The sequence below is a fragment of the Hemitrygon akajei genome, chromosome 18 (assembly GCF_048418815.1).
Source record: "Hemitrygon akajei chromosome 18, sHemAka1.3, whole genome shotgun sequence".
NCBI classification, from domain to species: Eukaryota; Metazoa; Chordata; class Chondrichthyes; order Myliobatiformes; family Dasyatidae; genus Hemitrygon; species Hemitrygon akajei.
This window is the reverse complement of record NC_133141.1, coordinates 4,516,795-4,534,067: the sequence shown is the minus strand read 5'-3', so window position 1 is coordinate 4,534,067 and position 17,273 is coordinate 4,516,795. Positions and strand designations below refer to the sequence as shown.

General features: G+C 42.5%; 1 protein-coding gene across 2 annotated transcripts in view; it reads right to left on the bottom strand.

The window, feature by feature from the left end:
* arhgap27l (Rho GTPase activating protein 27, like) overlaps positions 1-17,273 on the bottom strand; it is a 112,209-nt gene that overhangs the window by 80,108 nt on the left and 14,828 nt on the right. Inside the window, exon 1 of one of the 2 annotated variants that reach the window (XM_073070678.1) lies at positions 11,758-11,879. The exons of the other annotated variant lie outside the window; for it this stretch is intronic. Coding sequence (XP_072926779.1) covers positions 11,758-11,817 — 60 coding nt within the window. The 5' untranslated portion in view covers positions 11,818-11,879. Of the gene's footprint in view, positions 1-11,757; positions 11,880-17,273 lie in introns of those variants that run through there. 2 annotated transcript variants of the gene reach the window in all.

Below are 17,273 nucleotides of genomic sequence, written 5' to 3'. Positions count from 1 at the left end.
CACAGGGTAAACATTTTTCATAACCTCTTGACATTTTTTTTAAACAATTCAATCTAGCTTTAAGACTTTCCTCAGTGCAGATGAAGAAAGCTCTAGAGAGAGAGAGAGAATTTTTTTTAATTTAGCAATATGGTGCAGAATAGTTCATTCTGGCCCTTTGAGCAATGCCATCCCAAAAAACCCTGATTTAACCCTAACCCAAGCATGGGACAATTTACAATGACCAATTAATCTACTCTGTACAACCTTGGATGCCGTGAGGAAACTAGAAGACCTGGAAAACCCACGCATTCCATAAGGAGGATATACCGACACTGGAACTGAACTCTGGACTTCAGAGTATTCCAAGCTGTAATAGTGTAGTGCTAACCACCAAGCTACCAGTCCCTTTCACTATTCTCTTACTTAGAGAATGTTATTGAAAGCAGTAGAATTATGGGGTTAATTATTTCAACATCTGCAACTTTCCTTTCCATTTTAATTATAGACATGCTGCGGGGCACACGTCAGACATGTGGCACAAATGCGATAGGTGAGAAGCTGCCCAGACACTAACTGGATTCAATGATACCCCCTCTTGCCCTTTCATCTATTAGTAGCAAATCTTTCTCACTACTTGAAGTGCATGTTGCATTCTTACCCTCTTGCCCTGACCCAAGCTGAAGATTTCAATTTAAACCACAGTCGGCAGTAATTACAAAGTACATGTAGGTCAAGAGATAAAGGCATTGGAGGCTAAATGTACAAATATATTTCAAAAAATCCATACATTTGTAATTTTGGAGAAGAGGTGTTGCTCCTACTACATTGCACATTGTGATCAAGGTTTCACACACGCCTAGTTGTCAATGTCTCATATATTTTGTGAAATGACTAAATTACACCTGAAGTTACAGAAAATGTGGTTCAATGGGACAGGCTAACTTCCTAGTTGATGCCTTGTCAAGCCTTAAACATGCCTTAATCTGGAGTGTCTTGTTGCTATGACTGGCCTGCATTTATACGATGGACCACCAGGATAGGTGGGAGCCTTCCAAATTCTTGTCATTCACATTTTGTGTTGCCAAACTGGCTGCTGCCAAGCTTTCCACCATCTGGTGTGTAGACTGTGACTTTGTGATAATGACATGTGATTCCACGGCCTCTCACAACACAAAATCTTTTCACATGCCTCAGGTACATCCCTTTGGACTTTATTCAGTTCTGCAACAGCTTGATAAATAGCACAGCCACTCACCTCCGGATTGGATTGGATTTCACTGGAATCCAATTATGAATACCCACTGCTTGTACTATTGGAGTTATTCATGTCTCAGACATCCATACATTCAATCAGCAATTTTGTAAAAATCTTTAATGAGTCAACAGCACAGCTTTTGACTGATGTGGAGAACACTAAGCTAGGAAAGGGTTACTTTTTAATTTATTTAGAGATACAGTAATATGCAAATTCTTAGGCACACTGTATAGCTAGGATGCCTAAGATGCTTACATAGTTCTGCATATGTCAACATGGAGTGGAGAATGAGTTTGTAAATCTGGCAAGAGCAAAGGTTGTTGGGAATGGTGAGGGTGGAGTGCTGCGGGAGGGGTGTGAGGCAGGGGCCAGGGATGGGTGGGGAGGGGGGGCAGCTCGGGTGCAGACACACCCAGCCTTGAAACACCAGGCAAGGTCATTTGATCCCAAACAATCAGTCAATTTATTGATCATTAAAGTAAGTCTCTCTGGTGCTTCACACTCCCTCCTCTCTCCCTTCCCCTTTTCCCAACCATGATTCCCCTCTCCTTGCCCCCTTCTCACTCTCAGTCCACAAAAAAAACCCATATCAGAAACAGATTTATTATCACTCACGTCATGAAATGTGTTTTTCCCCCCAGCAGCAGTACAGTGCAATACATAAAATTACTACAGTACTGTGCAAAAGTCTCAAGCACCCTAGGTGTATACAGTATATGCCTAAGCTTTTACACAGTACTGTACTGTACAGCAAGGTGACAGGCCCTTCAAGCCTAACAGCCCACACTGCTTAATTACACATTAACGTTTTTTTTAAAACACACTTTTTTCTTTCTTGAACTAGGCTAATTAATATTCAGGTAATCAATATGAAGTAGACAGGGACCAAAGTCAACTTCATATCAGCCTGTGAACATTCGACAGTACTACTATCCCATAGATATTTCTAAGTGAAGAAATGGCACTGGACTTTACAGTGCCAGAACAGTCCGTATCAGCAGCTCGACCGGCCAGAGTGCTCAGTAGCAGATACTGCATGTTGATGCAGTTAATGCATAACCCTTTAAATCAGGATGCTTCTCCCTAACCCAGCACGTTTGATGCACCATCAATAACTCTCTGAGACGTGAGGCGAGATATCGGCTTTTATTGACTGGAAGAAAGAACAAGCAGCAATTGACCACCATGCTACATCCTGGAGACTGAGAGGCAGGGCTCAGGCCTCAATCGCCTTTATACCGGGGTCTGTGAGAGGAGCCACAGGAGCAGTCAGCGGGGGGGGCGTGTCCAGACAGGTATATGTAGTTCACCACAACGGTACAAGTGTACAACCACAATACATGCATTCTATGTGACAAGCAGCTGAAATGTAACTGGGGGGAGGGGTGGCCTGAACTGTGCGATTTAAGGATTAATTGTGTCTTAGCAACTTAGTTCAGAAAGAACATTGACTGTCCAACATATGACATTGAAAAATACAATGGTGTGAGATCTGACTTCTCAGCTGCATACCTACAAGTTCACTTAGATTAAGATCTAGAGAAGAATTCAGTTTTATTTTGTCACTGAATACTATGGAAGTAGAAGCGCAATACAAAATATCAAATAATCTCATCACATCATAAGCTAATGTCCAGATCATCACATTCCATCATGTGCCACTGAAAAGTCAGGAACTGAGAAGCAAAAAGACTCATAGATGTTGGAAATGCAAGATAAAAACTGTAAAATACTATGAGGTACATAGAGTGACAGAAAGAATGATACAGAAGAGTCTTCAGTTCAATGACATCAGGACATTATTCCAGCACATTTTGTTAATATCCGTGACTCCCAGCACCTCGAAGGGCCGAATGGTCTACTTCTGCACATATTGTCTATTGTCACACATTTTGATGCTGGTTACATGTCTTTTTCCAAAGTGCTTCTTGCTACACTTTCACAAAGCCTAGGTTAATATTCTTTCTTTGTAGTTTGTTGCTCCTCCCCACCCCCACCTTCACATATCACACTTTGACATAACCCACTACCACACAGAACACAGATCTAACAATGCTGTACAGCCTTAAGCAGTCAGCTGATGGAGGTTGATGCTCAGGAACAGAGGAACAAACAACCTGGCAATGGAAACTCCACAACTTTTAGATCTTCACCAAATGTGGGAGGTTATGTGATATCAGGGATGTGATGTTGAGGCTCTATAAGGCACTGGTAAGACCTCACTTGGAGTACTGTGTGCAGTTTTGGGCTCCTTATTTAAGAAGGGATGTGCTGACGTTGGAGAGGGTTCAGAGAAGATTCACTAGAATGATTCCGGGAATAAGAGGGTTAACATATGAGGAATGTTTGACCGGTCTTTATGTTGTTGATGATGTTTTGCTGTTGTGTGCTGGGGCAGCAGGCTGAGGGTAGCAGACACCAACAGAATCAACAAACTCATTCCTAAGCCCAGTGATGTTGTGGGGGTGGAACTGGACTCTCTGACGGTGGTGTCTGAAAAGAGGATGCTGTCCAAGTTGCATGCCATCTTGGACAATGACTCCCATCCACTCCATAATGTACTGGTTAGGCACAGGAGTACATTCAGCCAGAGACTCATTCCACCGAGATGTAACACTGAGCGTCATAGGAAGTCATTCCAGCCTGTGGCCATCAAACTTTACAACTCCTCCCTCGGAGTGTCAGACACCCTGAGCCAATAGGCTGGTCCTGGACTTATTTCCACTTGGAATAATTTACTTATTATTATTTAATTATTTATGGTTTTATATTGCTATATTTCTACACTATTCTTGGTTGGTGCGGCTGTAACGAAACCCAATTTCCCTCGGGATCAATAAAGTATGTCTGTCTGTCTGCTCTTGGACTGTACTCCTTCAAGTTTAGGAGGAGGAGGGGGGACCTCAGAAACATTTCGAATGTTGAAAGGCATGGACAGAGTGGATGTGGCAAAGTTGTTTTCCATGGTGGGGGAGTCTAGTACGAGAGGACATGACTTAAGGATTGAAGGGCGCCCATTCAGAACAGGGATACGAAGAAATTTTTTAGCCAGAGGGTAGTGAATCTGTGGAATTTGTTGCCATGGGCAGCAGTGGAGGCCAAGTCATTGGGTGTATTTAAGGCAGAGATTGATAGGTATCTGAGTAGCCAGGGCATCAAGGGTTATGGTGAGAAGGCAGGGTAGTGGGACTAATTGGGAGAATGAATCAGCTAATGATAAAATGGCGGAGCAGACTCGATGGGCCAAATGGCTGACTTCTGCTCCTTTGTCTTATGTTTTATGCTTATATACAAACAAATATGATGTCAGAAAGTGACGACCCTATTCGGTTGACCATCTACTCTTTCCTCTCATAGCCAATATCAACCAAATCTCAATGTTGAATTCCCAACTTTCCCTGGATAAGGAGATCCCCAAAAGCTGGAATTCCTATCTAGGCATGCTTTCAGCAACTCTGGAGAAGTTCATAAACAACCGGAGCTTAAATAATGGGTTGAATGGGTTTGGTGTCAGAAGTCAAGGTTAAATGAAGTTTACTTTAAATAGAATCATTTACTCCCTTTTCAATAGTGCAACCCATGCTAGCATTTTCAGAGTCCTTAGACTTTATGTACAAATTCCCACAATTCCTTAATACTGCATAGAGCTCTAGTATTCATTGCACATGTTCATCCTTGTTAGTCCTCTTAAAGTAGCATACCTTGTGCTTATTCTGTCAATTTCACCTACTGTAACCCAAAACTGTTCTCCTCACCACCAATAATACCACCACTACCATCTACAAATGTACTAACTATACTTCCCACATTCATGCTCAAATTGTTAAGGACCATGATAAACAATGAGGAATCTAACAATGATCCAAGGTACATCACTGGTGTCCTGCTTTGAAATTACAAAAGCAACTCTCCCTCACCCTCTGCTGCCTACTTATAAGCCAGCTATGACATTAATTTGTCAACACAGCAGTCTCCAAATTGGGAACTTGTTAAAGGCCTTACTGAAGTTTGTGTAGACTACATCAACATAAGGGTCATATTCTGCATGGAGGTCAGTCACCAGTGGTGTGCCTCAGGGATCTGTTCTGGGACCATTACTCTTCATGATTTTTATAAATGACCTGGATGAGGAACTGGAGGGATGGGTTAGTAATTTTGCTGATGACACAAAGGTCGGAGGTGCTGTGGATAGTGCGGAGGGCTGTCAGAGGCTACAGCAGGACATTGATAGGATGCAAAACTGGGCTGAGAAGTGGCAGATGGAGTTCAACCCAGATAAGTGTGAAGTGGTTCATTTTGGTAGGTCAAATATGATGACAGAATATAGTATTAATGGTAAGACTCTTGGCAGTGTGGAGGATCAGAGGGATCTTGGGGTCCGAGTCCCTAGGTCGCTCAAAGCAGCTGTACAAGTTGACTCTGTGGTTAAGGCGGCGTATGGTGTATTGGCCTTCATCAATAGTGGAATTGAATTTAAGAGCCAAGAGATAATGTTGCAGCTATATAGGACCTTGGTCAGACCCCACTTGGAGTACTGTGCTCGGTTCTGGTCACCTCACTACAGGAAGGATGTGGAAGCTATAGAAAGGGTGCAGAGGAGATTTACAAGGATGTCGCATGGATTGGAGAGCATGCCTTATGAGAATAGGTTGAGTGAATTCGACCTCTTCTCAATGGAGCGAAGGAGGATGAGAGGTGATCTGATAGAGCTGTACAAGATGATCAGAGGCATTGATAGTGTGGATAGTCAGAGGCTTTTTCCCAGGGCTGAAATGGTTGTCACAAGAGGACACAGGTTTAAGGTGCTGGGGAGTAGGTACAGAGGAGATATCAAGGGTAAGTTTTTTTACTCAAGAGTAGTGAGTGCGTGGAATGGGCTGCCGGTAACAGTGGTGGAGGTAGATACGATAGGGTCTTTTAAGAGGCTTTTAGATACGTACATGGAGCTTAGTAAAATAGAGGGCTATAGTGAAACCTAGTAACTTCTGAGGTAGGGACGTGTTCGGCATAACTTTGTGGGCTGAAGGGCCTGTATTGTGCTGTAGGTTTTTTATGTTTCAAACCCATGACCTCTAGTTGTCGTCCCACTCAACTTCAGTGGAAAAAGCCTGGTTGCATTTATTCTATCTATACCCCTCATAATTTTGTATATTTCCATCAAATCTCTCCTCAATCTACCCTTATAACTTGGATCCTCCAGTACTGGCAACATCCTTGTAAATTTTCTCTGAATTCTTTCAATCTTACCTACCTCCTTCCTGCAGGTTGGTGATCAAAACTCCACACAGTAATGCACACGGTTAGTAACAATGGCTTATACTGACAAAAAACTCAATGGGCCGAAGAGCCTGTACTGTGCTGTAGATTTTCTACGTTTCTATTTCATTACCTTTCCAAAAAAAAACGAACTCATTGGTCAGACAGGATCTCTTCCTAACAAATTCATGCTGACCATCTTTGATGCATTTCCAAATGCAAATGATTCTCATGCCTCAGAATACTTCCCCCCCCACCCCCCCAATAACTTCCCTACCACTGACATTAGACTCATAGTATAGCTACCAGGCTTATTGCTGCTACCCCTCCTGAATAAAAGGAACTACAAACTAGTGGGCCTTACATCCATGGTGGGCAGCTTACTGGAGGGGATTCCAAGAGCCAAAATCTATCTGAATTTGGAAAGTCAAGGAATGGTTAGTGGTAGTCCCCATAACATTTTGCGTGGAAAATTGTGACTCATGAATTTGAAAAGGTGTGTTGAAGAGCTGACCAAGAGGATTGAAGAGGGCAAGGCAGTAGACTGTCTACATGGACTTTTGCAAGGCCTTTTACAAGGTTCCACAAATATAGTGTGGAACAGAACTTGAGTGAACCAGTCAACTGGATACAAAATTGATTGAGCTGTGTGCTACAGGGATCAGTGCTGCATCCTCTGTTATTTGTCAATTTGTATGAGAATGTAGGTGGCACAATTAGCAAGTCTGCAGAAGACACCAAAATTCATGTTGTCTAAGATTACAACAGAATCAAGATAATCTAGGAAAGTGGACAAAGGATTATTGGATTTAATCTAGCTCAGAAAAATGTGAAATTAAATCAAGGCAGGACATGCATAGTAAGTAGCAGCATCTTGAGCAGTGTTATAGATCAGAGAAACATACAGTACAAGTACATAATTCCCTGAAATTGGTAACACAGTTAGATAGATTAATGAAGACAAGACTTGTTTTTATTGTTGGGGCAATGAGCACAAGAGCCATGTTAAAGCCAGAAAAGATGTTTGTGAGACCGAACTTGGAGCATTGTAAGCAGTTCTGGTCACAATGCCACAGGAAAGATGTAAGCAAGCTAGAGAAGGTGCAAAAAAATTCAAAATGAACTGCAAGGACTGGTGTATATGGAGAGACTGGATAGGCAGGGACTTTGCTCCCCAGAGCAAAGGAGGATAAGGGGTGACTTTATAGCAGTTTTTAAAATCATCAGGGGCGTAGGTACATTGCATGGCCACAGTCTTTTTCCCATTATAAGGAGGTCTAAAACTATAAGGCATGTGTTTAAGGTAGGGGGGGGGGGGGGGGAAGAGAGAAGATTCACAGCCATCAGATTGCAAGTTCAAAGCTATTAGCATTTCCAAATAGTTTGATGACGGGTTCACAACCTAAACAGTCAGAAACCCATGGCTTGTAGATCATCAATTTCATCACACCCATGCTGAACTCAATTTTATCTACACTGGTAATTCTCCCTAACTCTTTCTACACACAATTGGTGTTGCTTCCTGCACCCATGCTGAGCTCAACTTCAACTTTGCCTCCAACTTGCACCCTGCCCTCAAAATTTACTTGGGCCATCCATGACACGTCTCTCCCTTTTCTTGATCTATGCCTCTATCATTGAAGACAGACTATCTACTGATATCTTTTATAAACCTACAGACTCTCACAGCAATCTTGATTATACCACTCCCCACACTATCACCTGTAAAAATGCTATTCCCTTTCCACAGTTCTCCATCCCCACCACATCTACTCTCTGAATTTTCATTCCAGCACATTTGAGATGTTCTTTTTTAAAGAACAGGGGCTCCCTTCCTCCACAATCGACGCTGCTCTTACCTGCATCTCCTCCATTTCCCGCACACCTGACCTCACCCCATGTTCTTGCAATCATAACAAGGATAGAGATCCCCTTGTCCTTACCTACCATCCCACAACCCTTCATATCCAGCACATCGTTCTCCATAACTTCCGCTATCTACAATGGGACTGAATCACTAAGAACATCTTTACTCGCCTCACCCTCACCCCCTGCTTTTTGTAGGGATCACTCTTCACATAACTCCCTTATCCACCCTGACTGATCTTGGTTCTGCCACTTATCCTTTTAAGCAGGATAAGTGTTACACATGCCACTACACCACCTCCCTCACCACTATTCAAGACCCTAAACAGTCCTTCCAGGCGAGATAACACTTCATCTGTGAATCTGTCAAGATCATCTACTACATCCTGTGCTCCCTGTGTAGCCTTCTCTACTTTGGTGAGACCCAACTGGGGGACCACATCATAGAGTGCCTTCGCTCCATCCACTGAATTTCCCAATGGCTATCCATTTCAATTTGACTTCCCATTTCAACAGGTCAATCCATGGCCTCCTCTAGTGCCACAATAAGGCCACAGTCAGGTTAGAGGAGTAACACCTCACATTCCATCTGGGTAGTCTCCAACCAATGGCAAGAACATTGGTTTCTTTAACTTCTGGTACATTTTTGCCCCTTTCCCCTTCTCCATTTCCCATTCCCCATTCTAGCACCCCTATTCTCTTCTCATCACCTGTCTAATGTTTCTGACCTATAGAAGAGCCTGCAGTTTCCACATGACCTCCCAACCCCATAAAGGCAGTGTGAAGGCATCACCCTCAATTCTGAGGGACTGACTGCTTATGAGAAGAGATAGATACATCTCACTGTATACTTCTATAACCATGCTCTCCAATACCTTGGCCAGTTTGGTAATATGACAAACTCTTTGCCAGCTTTATTTCTTTAAGTAGCAGTGAATGGGAGTTCACAGGCACAATACCATGCTTGCTATTTTTCAAGGTGTGCAAACTTTACCTGACATTGTTGAATTTATAATGCTATCAGCAGTAGAATGTGTGTATGCATGTTTTAAGAGCTTGATGCTATTTTTAATCTCACTGGTTAAACCACTTTACTCTGTCTTCCTGATTCAATCTCGAGTGAGTTCATCCTCACCATTTAGGACATGCTCTTTTCTCATTACTGTGTCCAGGAAGTGGGTACAGGAGCCTGAAGACCAACATTTAACATCTTAGAGATAGCTTCTTCCCATCCAGCATCAGATTTCTGAAAAGTCCATGAACACCAGTTCGTTTTTGCTCCTTTGCACTATTTTTGTGGTAATTTTTATGCTTTGCTCTGTACTGCTGCCACAAAACAAATTTCATGACATACATCAATTATAATAAACCTGATTCTCAGATATACTTTTCAATATCGTTTTTATTCTCTTAATCTGTCCGCCCTTTCCCTCACTTCACACCAAGTAGTTGCCCAGTATCCCTCTGCACAAATTGCTTCACCCTGGCATATTTCCCACAGAAATTCAGGTGAGTAAAGCAGTGTTATACCATCAAATACGAACTTTCCTCAGAGTGAAATGTCATAATGATCATTTTTAAGTTGTTTCCTAGCTTTGCTTCAGGAAATTCAACCAGTTGCTAGGCTCTGATATCTTCACATATCCACGAGTTGCTAGGCATGTCAAAATACTTTTATAGAAGTGTATACATTCATGAGGGCCATAGACAGAGTGAATCTACACAGTCTTTCCCCATCTACCCCCCCCCCCCAAGGAAGGGGAATCAAAATTAGGCAGAGGGGAAGATTTAAAAAGGAACTGAAAGTCAACATTTGCCACACAGAGGGTGGCGGGTATATGGAACAAGCTCCCAGTGGAAATCATAGAGGTGAGTATCATTACATTTACAAAAAATAGATACATAAATAGGTGCACAGATAGGAAATCTTTGGAAGAATTCAGGCAAATGGGATTGATGCAGGTCAACGTGGATACAATGGGCCCCGAGGACATATTTCCTTGCTGTACAACTCCGTCAATCCATGAATGGTGCAGTGCGTAGCAAACCGGATGCCAAATATATACAATGCCCAAAGGCCCAGGGCAAGGAAGGTTTGCAGAAGGTTGATAATTATGGGAAGAGCTGTTGTTACTTACTTTACTAGTAGATGCAACTATTAAGATGATGTAGATGCTCTAGGCACATACAGTATCTTCTGCTGTCCTCCTTACCTTTCCTCTCAGTTTTGTTTTCTGATTGCTGCTCAGATTTTATAGGTTGTGCTTCTCTTCCTTGTACATTTCAGAAATGTCTACATTCCTTCTTTTTTCCATTAAACTTCTGAATCTCTCTCTCATTGGTATGAGTTTAATTCTTCTGAGTGATCTTCCACTCACTTGTAGGGTAAACTATTGCTTCAGTGTGCAAACCCATACATTAAGTTCTCAATTACCACCCCCCCCCCCATCTCTTCCCTTTACATCAGTCCTTTCCATTTTAATCCTTTCACATAGCTAGTCCTCATCTCAAGGTTTTTCCAAGGGAAAAGATTATTGGATGAAAGCAAAACCATTATATTCTGTCCTTAAAAACATACAAAACTATGTCCACTGAATTGAATTATGTGATGACTGGTCACTAGGGAACAGACATCATACTATTTATCTCTAACCCAAGCAGTCAGGGAAGATTCAGGCAGAATTAATGTTTCTTTGGCTGGAAAGAGGCCAACTAGCACTTCATTGTTGACCTGCACGGCACTTTCTTTGTAGCTGTTACACCTTATTCTGCATTGTTATTGTTTTACATTGTTCTACCTTGCACTGTGTAATGATCTGATCTGTGTGAACAATATGCAAAACAAGCTCTTCACTGTATCTCAGTACATAATAAACCAACTTCAATTCAGCCAATACAAAGCAACAGCACTGTGACAAGACTGACCCAGCTGTCAGCTAGAGTTCAAAATTCCTCCCTTAGGTCCAAGCACCAAAGACACCAGGCAAACCTGTAGGAAGCTCACTTTCAGTTCTCATGCTGCTTTTTTATTAATAACAACCTCACCCAACTTTTCCAGTCACTAAAATAAGCAACAATGCTCAATGCAATGTGGGAGACCACATCTTTTCACATTTGGAGCAAATCAGCTTTGTCGGATTAATAACTACTTCAATATAGTTTCAGTTTGCACATTATTCATGCATTATTCAGACCATTGCCATCTGTAAAATTATCGTGGTAGCTACCTTCTTCTCAGGCACACAGGAAGCAATGGCAGAGAAAGGGGAAGCAGCTGTCCGCAAAGCTGATTGTGAGAGTTGCTCGAAGTGTTTGTCGTTGCAAACTTCTGACAGGCAGACAAATGCACAAGGGCAACACGACACTTGTACTCAGTCACTGCTGCAAAGTTCTCTTACCTCTGAATAGACTAAAGTGGACAAGCAGCAATCTGCATTCTCAGAACCAGAATTCGCCATGGAAATATCAAACACATTAATACCGATGAGTAACCCAGGCAGTTAACACCTCACATCGTGGAGTCCATCATACCACTATAAAAAGTGGTTAGCTATCACATCTGTCAGTGGCGTCATTTCCTGGCCTGATGTCTGATCAGGATATAAACAGCAAAATGGACTATTCTGCTGTCAAGAAGTGAAAAAAAGTACAGAGCAGATTAAAGTTTCCTCAGGCAATCGTAGTAGTATGTGAGCAGGGTTAGAAAAGGGAACAGAATGTTTTGAGATTAATTTCATTCAGCCCCAAATTTCTGAATTTACATGCAACACCACACATTGTAACTGGAGGATATTTATAATAGGCACATTACAATGTTTAAGAATTTGCCATGCATGAAATCATTATCATATTTGCACTTAATTTACAGTGAGATTAACAATCAAGATTAAATCTTTGTACCTCTTCAGTTAGTTGACAACTTAAATTTCTTAGCAACGTGCAAAGTTTGTAATGGTTCCAATTGTTAAGCAATGTTTATTATTAAGATATTGGAGTTATGGACAAAAACGTTTGCATACAGTTTCTAAGCAACACCATAAAGGAGGAAGAGATGGGGAGGTTCTGGAATAGAGATACGGGATCATTCCTTGGCAGCTGTAGATACAACTGCCAGCTGTGGACAGTTTGGTTTCAGGTATATTGCAGAGACCAGAACTGGATGACTGTACACATCTTAGAAGAGACTGCAGATAGCCTGGGACAACGCACAAAGCGAACTGGAAATAGGCACCACGAGTGAATCTGCAGATGCTGGAAATGAATAAAAACACAAAATGCTGGCAGAACTCAGCAGGCCAGACAGCATCTATGGGAGGAGGTAGTGACGACGTTTCGGGCCGAAATCAGCCCGAAACGTCGTCACTACCTCCTCCCATAGATGCTGTCTGGCCTGCTGAGTTCTGCCAGCATTTTGTGTTTTTATTTGGAAATAGGCACAGGTGCCCCATAATCAGGTATACCCCACACTGGTGGACACAATTATAATTGGTCAACAAAATTGGTCAAGAGATCCAGAGAATTTCAAGTTTATGAAGAATTAGGAAAAACAACCAGAAAGTATTTTAATAATGAAGGCTGGATGTGAGGGCTTCAGCAGGTCAGCAGAACTAGGAATAGGATTAGTGGGAACCAGTCACAATGATCTAAAGCTCACTCCTGACAAAACAGGGGTGCTGCAGAAGAATTGTGGCCTAGAATTTTTAAGGAGTCTAAGAAAAGTTTCTGGGGGGGGGGGTGCTTAAGAAATCAAGACTAATTTTGCAGGAGCCACCACTACAAATGTTTACAATGAATTCAATGTACATTTGCAGAATACATATTTCACATACAACCTTGAAATTAGTCTTATTGACAGCCACAAAACCAAGAAACACAACAGAACCCACAAATCCCCACACACAACAAACACCAAATTTTAAAAAACAATCTGCAGAATACTCAAAAGTGAGTCCACAGCCACAGAGCATGGTCAAAGCCCACTGGCTGCAGGCCACAGCCATCAGGCTCCTGGAACAAGGCCTTGACGTTAAAGCGGTGAAAGGTATCCTGATACCCCACCCCCCTCTCTCCAGACAGCATAAAGATACTGCAAACACGAGGAAATCTGCAGATGCTGGAAATTCAAGTAACCCACACAAAATGCTGGTGGAACGCAGCAGGCCAGGCAGCATCTATAGGAAGAAGCACTGCCGATGTTTCGGGCCGACACCATTCGCCAGGACTCCTGACGATAATGTTGAGTCCTGACAAAGGGTCTTGGCCTGAAACGTCGACAGTGCTTCTTCCATAAAGATACTGTAAATGGGTGGGTCATGGGTATCCACTATAGGTTGTGGTGAGAACAATCCACTGAGCACAGTTAACAGATGATGGTCTGGATAAGTGCAAATGCCAAAGGCTGCTTTGAGATACTGGAAGTAGTAATGATCAAGATTAGCCACTGCAGATGTGTAACGTGGTCAAGGAGGAGAAAATAAGGTCTCACATCAATAGGATGTGCAAGGGGGGGGGATATAAAAATAGGAAGGGGAGTTTTGGTGGATTCTAAAGGTGAGCCATTCTGAATGGTATGTTTCCAACTTCAAAAGAAACCACTTGAAGAAAATTTGGTCTTCACTTCTGAAAGTTGAGACAAAGGAAGTCTCAATTAAATGGTGATGGCCTCCTCCTGCAGGCAGTCTGCCCATCACTCACACAGGATTGAAACCTTCTCAAGAGTTGTCCCATTGGATGCCAATTCACATCTCAGGCCTTACTAGACCGAAAAAAAATCACTGATTTCATGTTGCAAGTTTCTTATTTTATTTAACAGATGATGTTTCATAGAAATTCAATTTTGAAGCAGAAAAAAATATTGTGCTATGTAGTTTCATTTCCATGTCCATTTACACTTCTGCTATATTTAATCCTTTTGCTGTTAGTCACCCCCTTTCTGCTTCAGCATAACTAGTGGAAAGCAGACCTACAATTCCCAAATCTTCATCTGGTCTGGATGGTCATATTGGAGTCAGTGAAACCTTACTATTTCTGTTCCAAAGCTCAACATGTGAAGCCTAGGGATCCTTGCTCATATACTTCAGCTTGATACAGTTCCTTTTGATTCCATCTTTTGTTAATGAACTCTGTCTCACCCATATTATGTATGCAAGCAGAACACTGCGGATATTGGCCAAACATCCCATGAAGCCCACCTCGTATGAATCCCTCAACATCTACCTCTTAAACCCTGTTATCTTCAAATATTCTGTGGATAAAGGCAAGTACACACATGTAATGGCTTATTGGCACAAGGGGCACTGTATCATATACTGTGCATATTTCTGCCTTTCTCTTTAATTGTCCCCTTATTCACTCTTTCTCTGACATGCAAATGTCAACTTATTATGATGGGTAGGGCAGATAATTTTTAACCCTCTTCTTTTCCTTAGAACTTTATTCCCTAGAATGGAAAAGATTCAGCAGAGATTTGACAGAGGTATGAAAAATTACGACGGGTATGAAAAATTACAACGGGTATAGATAATGGAAAAAGCCTGCTTGCATTTACCCTGAGTTTGGGTGAAACTACAACCAGAGGTCATGGATTAAGGGTGGAAGGTGAGAAGCTTAAAGGGAAGATAAGAAGAAACTTCAAAAGAGGCTGGTGAGAGTGTGGAACAAGCTGCCGACACAAATGGTGCATGCGAGCTCAATTTCAAAGTATATGGAAAGTCTGGAAAGGTACATGGATAGTAGGGATATGGAGGGCTACGGTCCAGGTATTTGCTTGTTAAAAGTACGAAAGTGGAAATAATGTTGCAAATGTCACTCCACTCTTTGAGGGAGAAAGGCAAAATAAAGGAAATTATAGCCCTCAGTGGGTGGGAAAGTGTTGGAGTCTGTTATTAAGGATGAGGTTTCGAGGTACTTGGAGACTAATGATAAATAAGTCAAAGTCAGCATGACTTCTGTCAAGGGACATCTTGCCTGACAATTTTGTTAGAGTTCTTCAAGGAAGTAACAAGCAGGATGGACAAAGGAGAGGCAGTGGATGTCATTTACTTAAGATTTTCTGAAGGCATTGAATAAGGTGCCACACATGAGGCTGCTTAACAAGATAAATTTCTATGGCATTTCAGGAAAGATACTGGGTTGGATAGAGGAATGGCTGACAGGCAGGAGGCAGTGAATGGGAATAAAAGGGGCCTTTTCTGGTTGGCTGCCAGTGACTAGTGGTGTTCCTCAGGGGTCAGTATTGGGACTGCTGTTTTTCACATTGTTTGTCAATGATTTGGATAATGGAATTGATGGCTTTGTGGCAAAGTTGGTGGATGATACAAAGATAGGTGGAGGGGCAGGTAGTGCTGAGGAAGCAATGCGACTGCAACAGGACTTAGACAAATTGGATTGTGGTAAAGAAGGCAAATGCAATGTTGGCATTTATTTCAAGGGGAACAGATTATAAAAGCAAGGAGGTAATTATAAGGCAATAGTCACACTTGGAGTACTGGGCCCCATGATCTCAGATAGGACGTGTTGTCATTGGACAGAGTCCAGAGGAGGTTCATGAGGATGATTCTGGGAATGAAGGGGTTAACATATGAGGAGTGTTTGGCAGCTTTGGGCCTGTAGACACTGGAATTTAGAAGAATGCGTGGTGGGAACTCATTGAAACCTACTGAATGTTGAAAGGATATTTCCTATGGTGGGGTATCCAGAGCTAGAGGGAACAGCCTCAAAGTTGAGGGGCAACCTTTTAAAACAGGGATCAGGAGGAATTTTTTTTTGCCAGAGAGTGGTGAATCTGTGGAATGTTCTGCTACAGACTGTGGTGAAGGCCAAGTCCGTGGATATATTTAAGGTGGAAATTGATCGTTTCCTGGTCGGTAGGGCATGAAAGGATATGGCACAGAGCAGAGCAGCAAGCTGAACGGGCCTGTTCCTCGCCTCGGGCCCCAACACCCTGGCCTTTTCAAACTTGCCCGGTGCCTGAATCATCGTCCAAACATCGGGTTCAATTGCTTCGATACGCTCTGGGGGCCTGGACCCCGCCACCTCGATTCAGCCCGTACCCGACCTTTCCAATCCAGCCCAGCACTTAAACCCATCGAACCTTGGGCCTTCCTCACTCTTGGTGATGGGCCCACTGCCTCACCTCCCCTTGGTGCTGCATCGAATTGCCTCCAAGATCAAAGGGAAGTTATAGACTATTACCTGTGATGATCGTTTGCCAGAAAAAAAGTGATTAATAAAGTATTTAGTTATCTTTGCTTCATTATTCATTAGCCAAAAGTCACTGTGATTCACCAGTGTCATGATAAACCAGAGGCTCCATTAGAAAGGACACAAACAAAATGCTGGAAGAACTCAGCAGGCCAAGCAGCACCTATGGGGAAAAAAAAGTACAGTCAACATTTCAGGCCGAGACCCTTCATGAGTTCTGCTGAAGGGTCTTGGCACAAAACATCGACTGTTGATTCATTTCCATAGATGCTGCCTGGCCTGCTGAGTTCCCCCAGCATTTTGTGTGTTTTGCTTGGATTTTCAGCATCTGCAGGTTTTCTCTCATTTTCCATTAGAAGGGATTATTGTTTATAAGCAGTGTTAGATCAAGGGCTTTCTGCCTTCTCTGAGCAGTTCTGTTAGAGTTTACTAAGAAAAAGTCGTACCCAAGAAACTGAACCAGAATTTCCAAGACTTCCAGCTCCTGTATTAGCGTGGCTACTGTGTGCATCGGCTACCAAGTGTCTACAATCACTCAGCTACTGTAACAGCTTCACCCAATCCAGGAGATCTACCAGCAAGAACAAGGATAGCAGGGAACACCAATACCTGCAGCTTCCCTGCCAATTTACCTTACCAGAGACATCAACCCTCCCTGCTGCCTAATGACCTTTTGTCTCAATTCACAGTTCGGACAAAGGCACTTTGACCC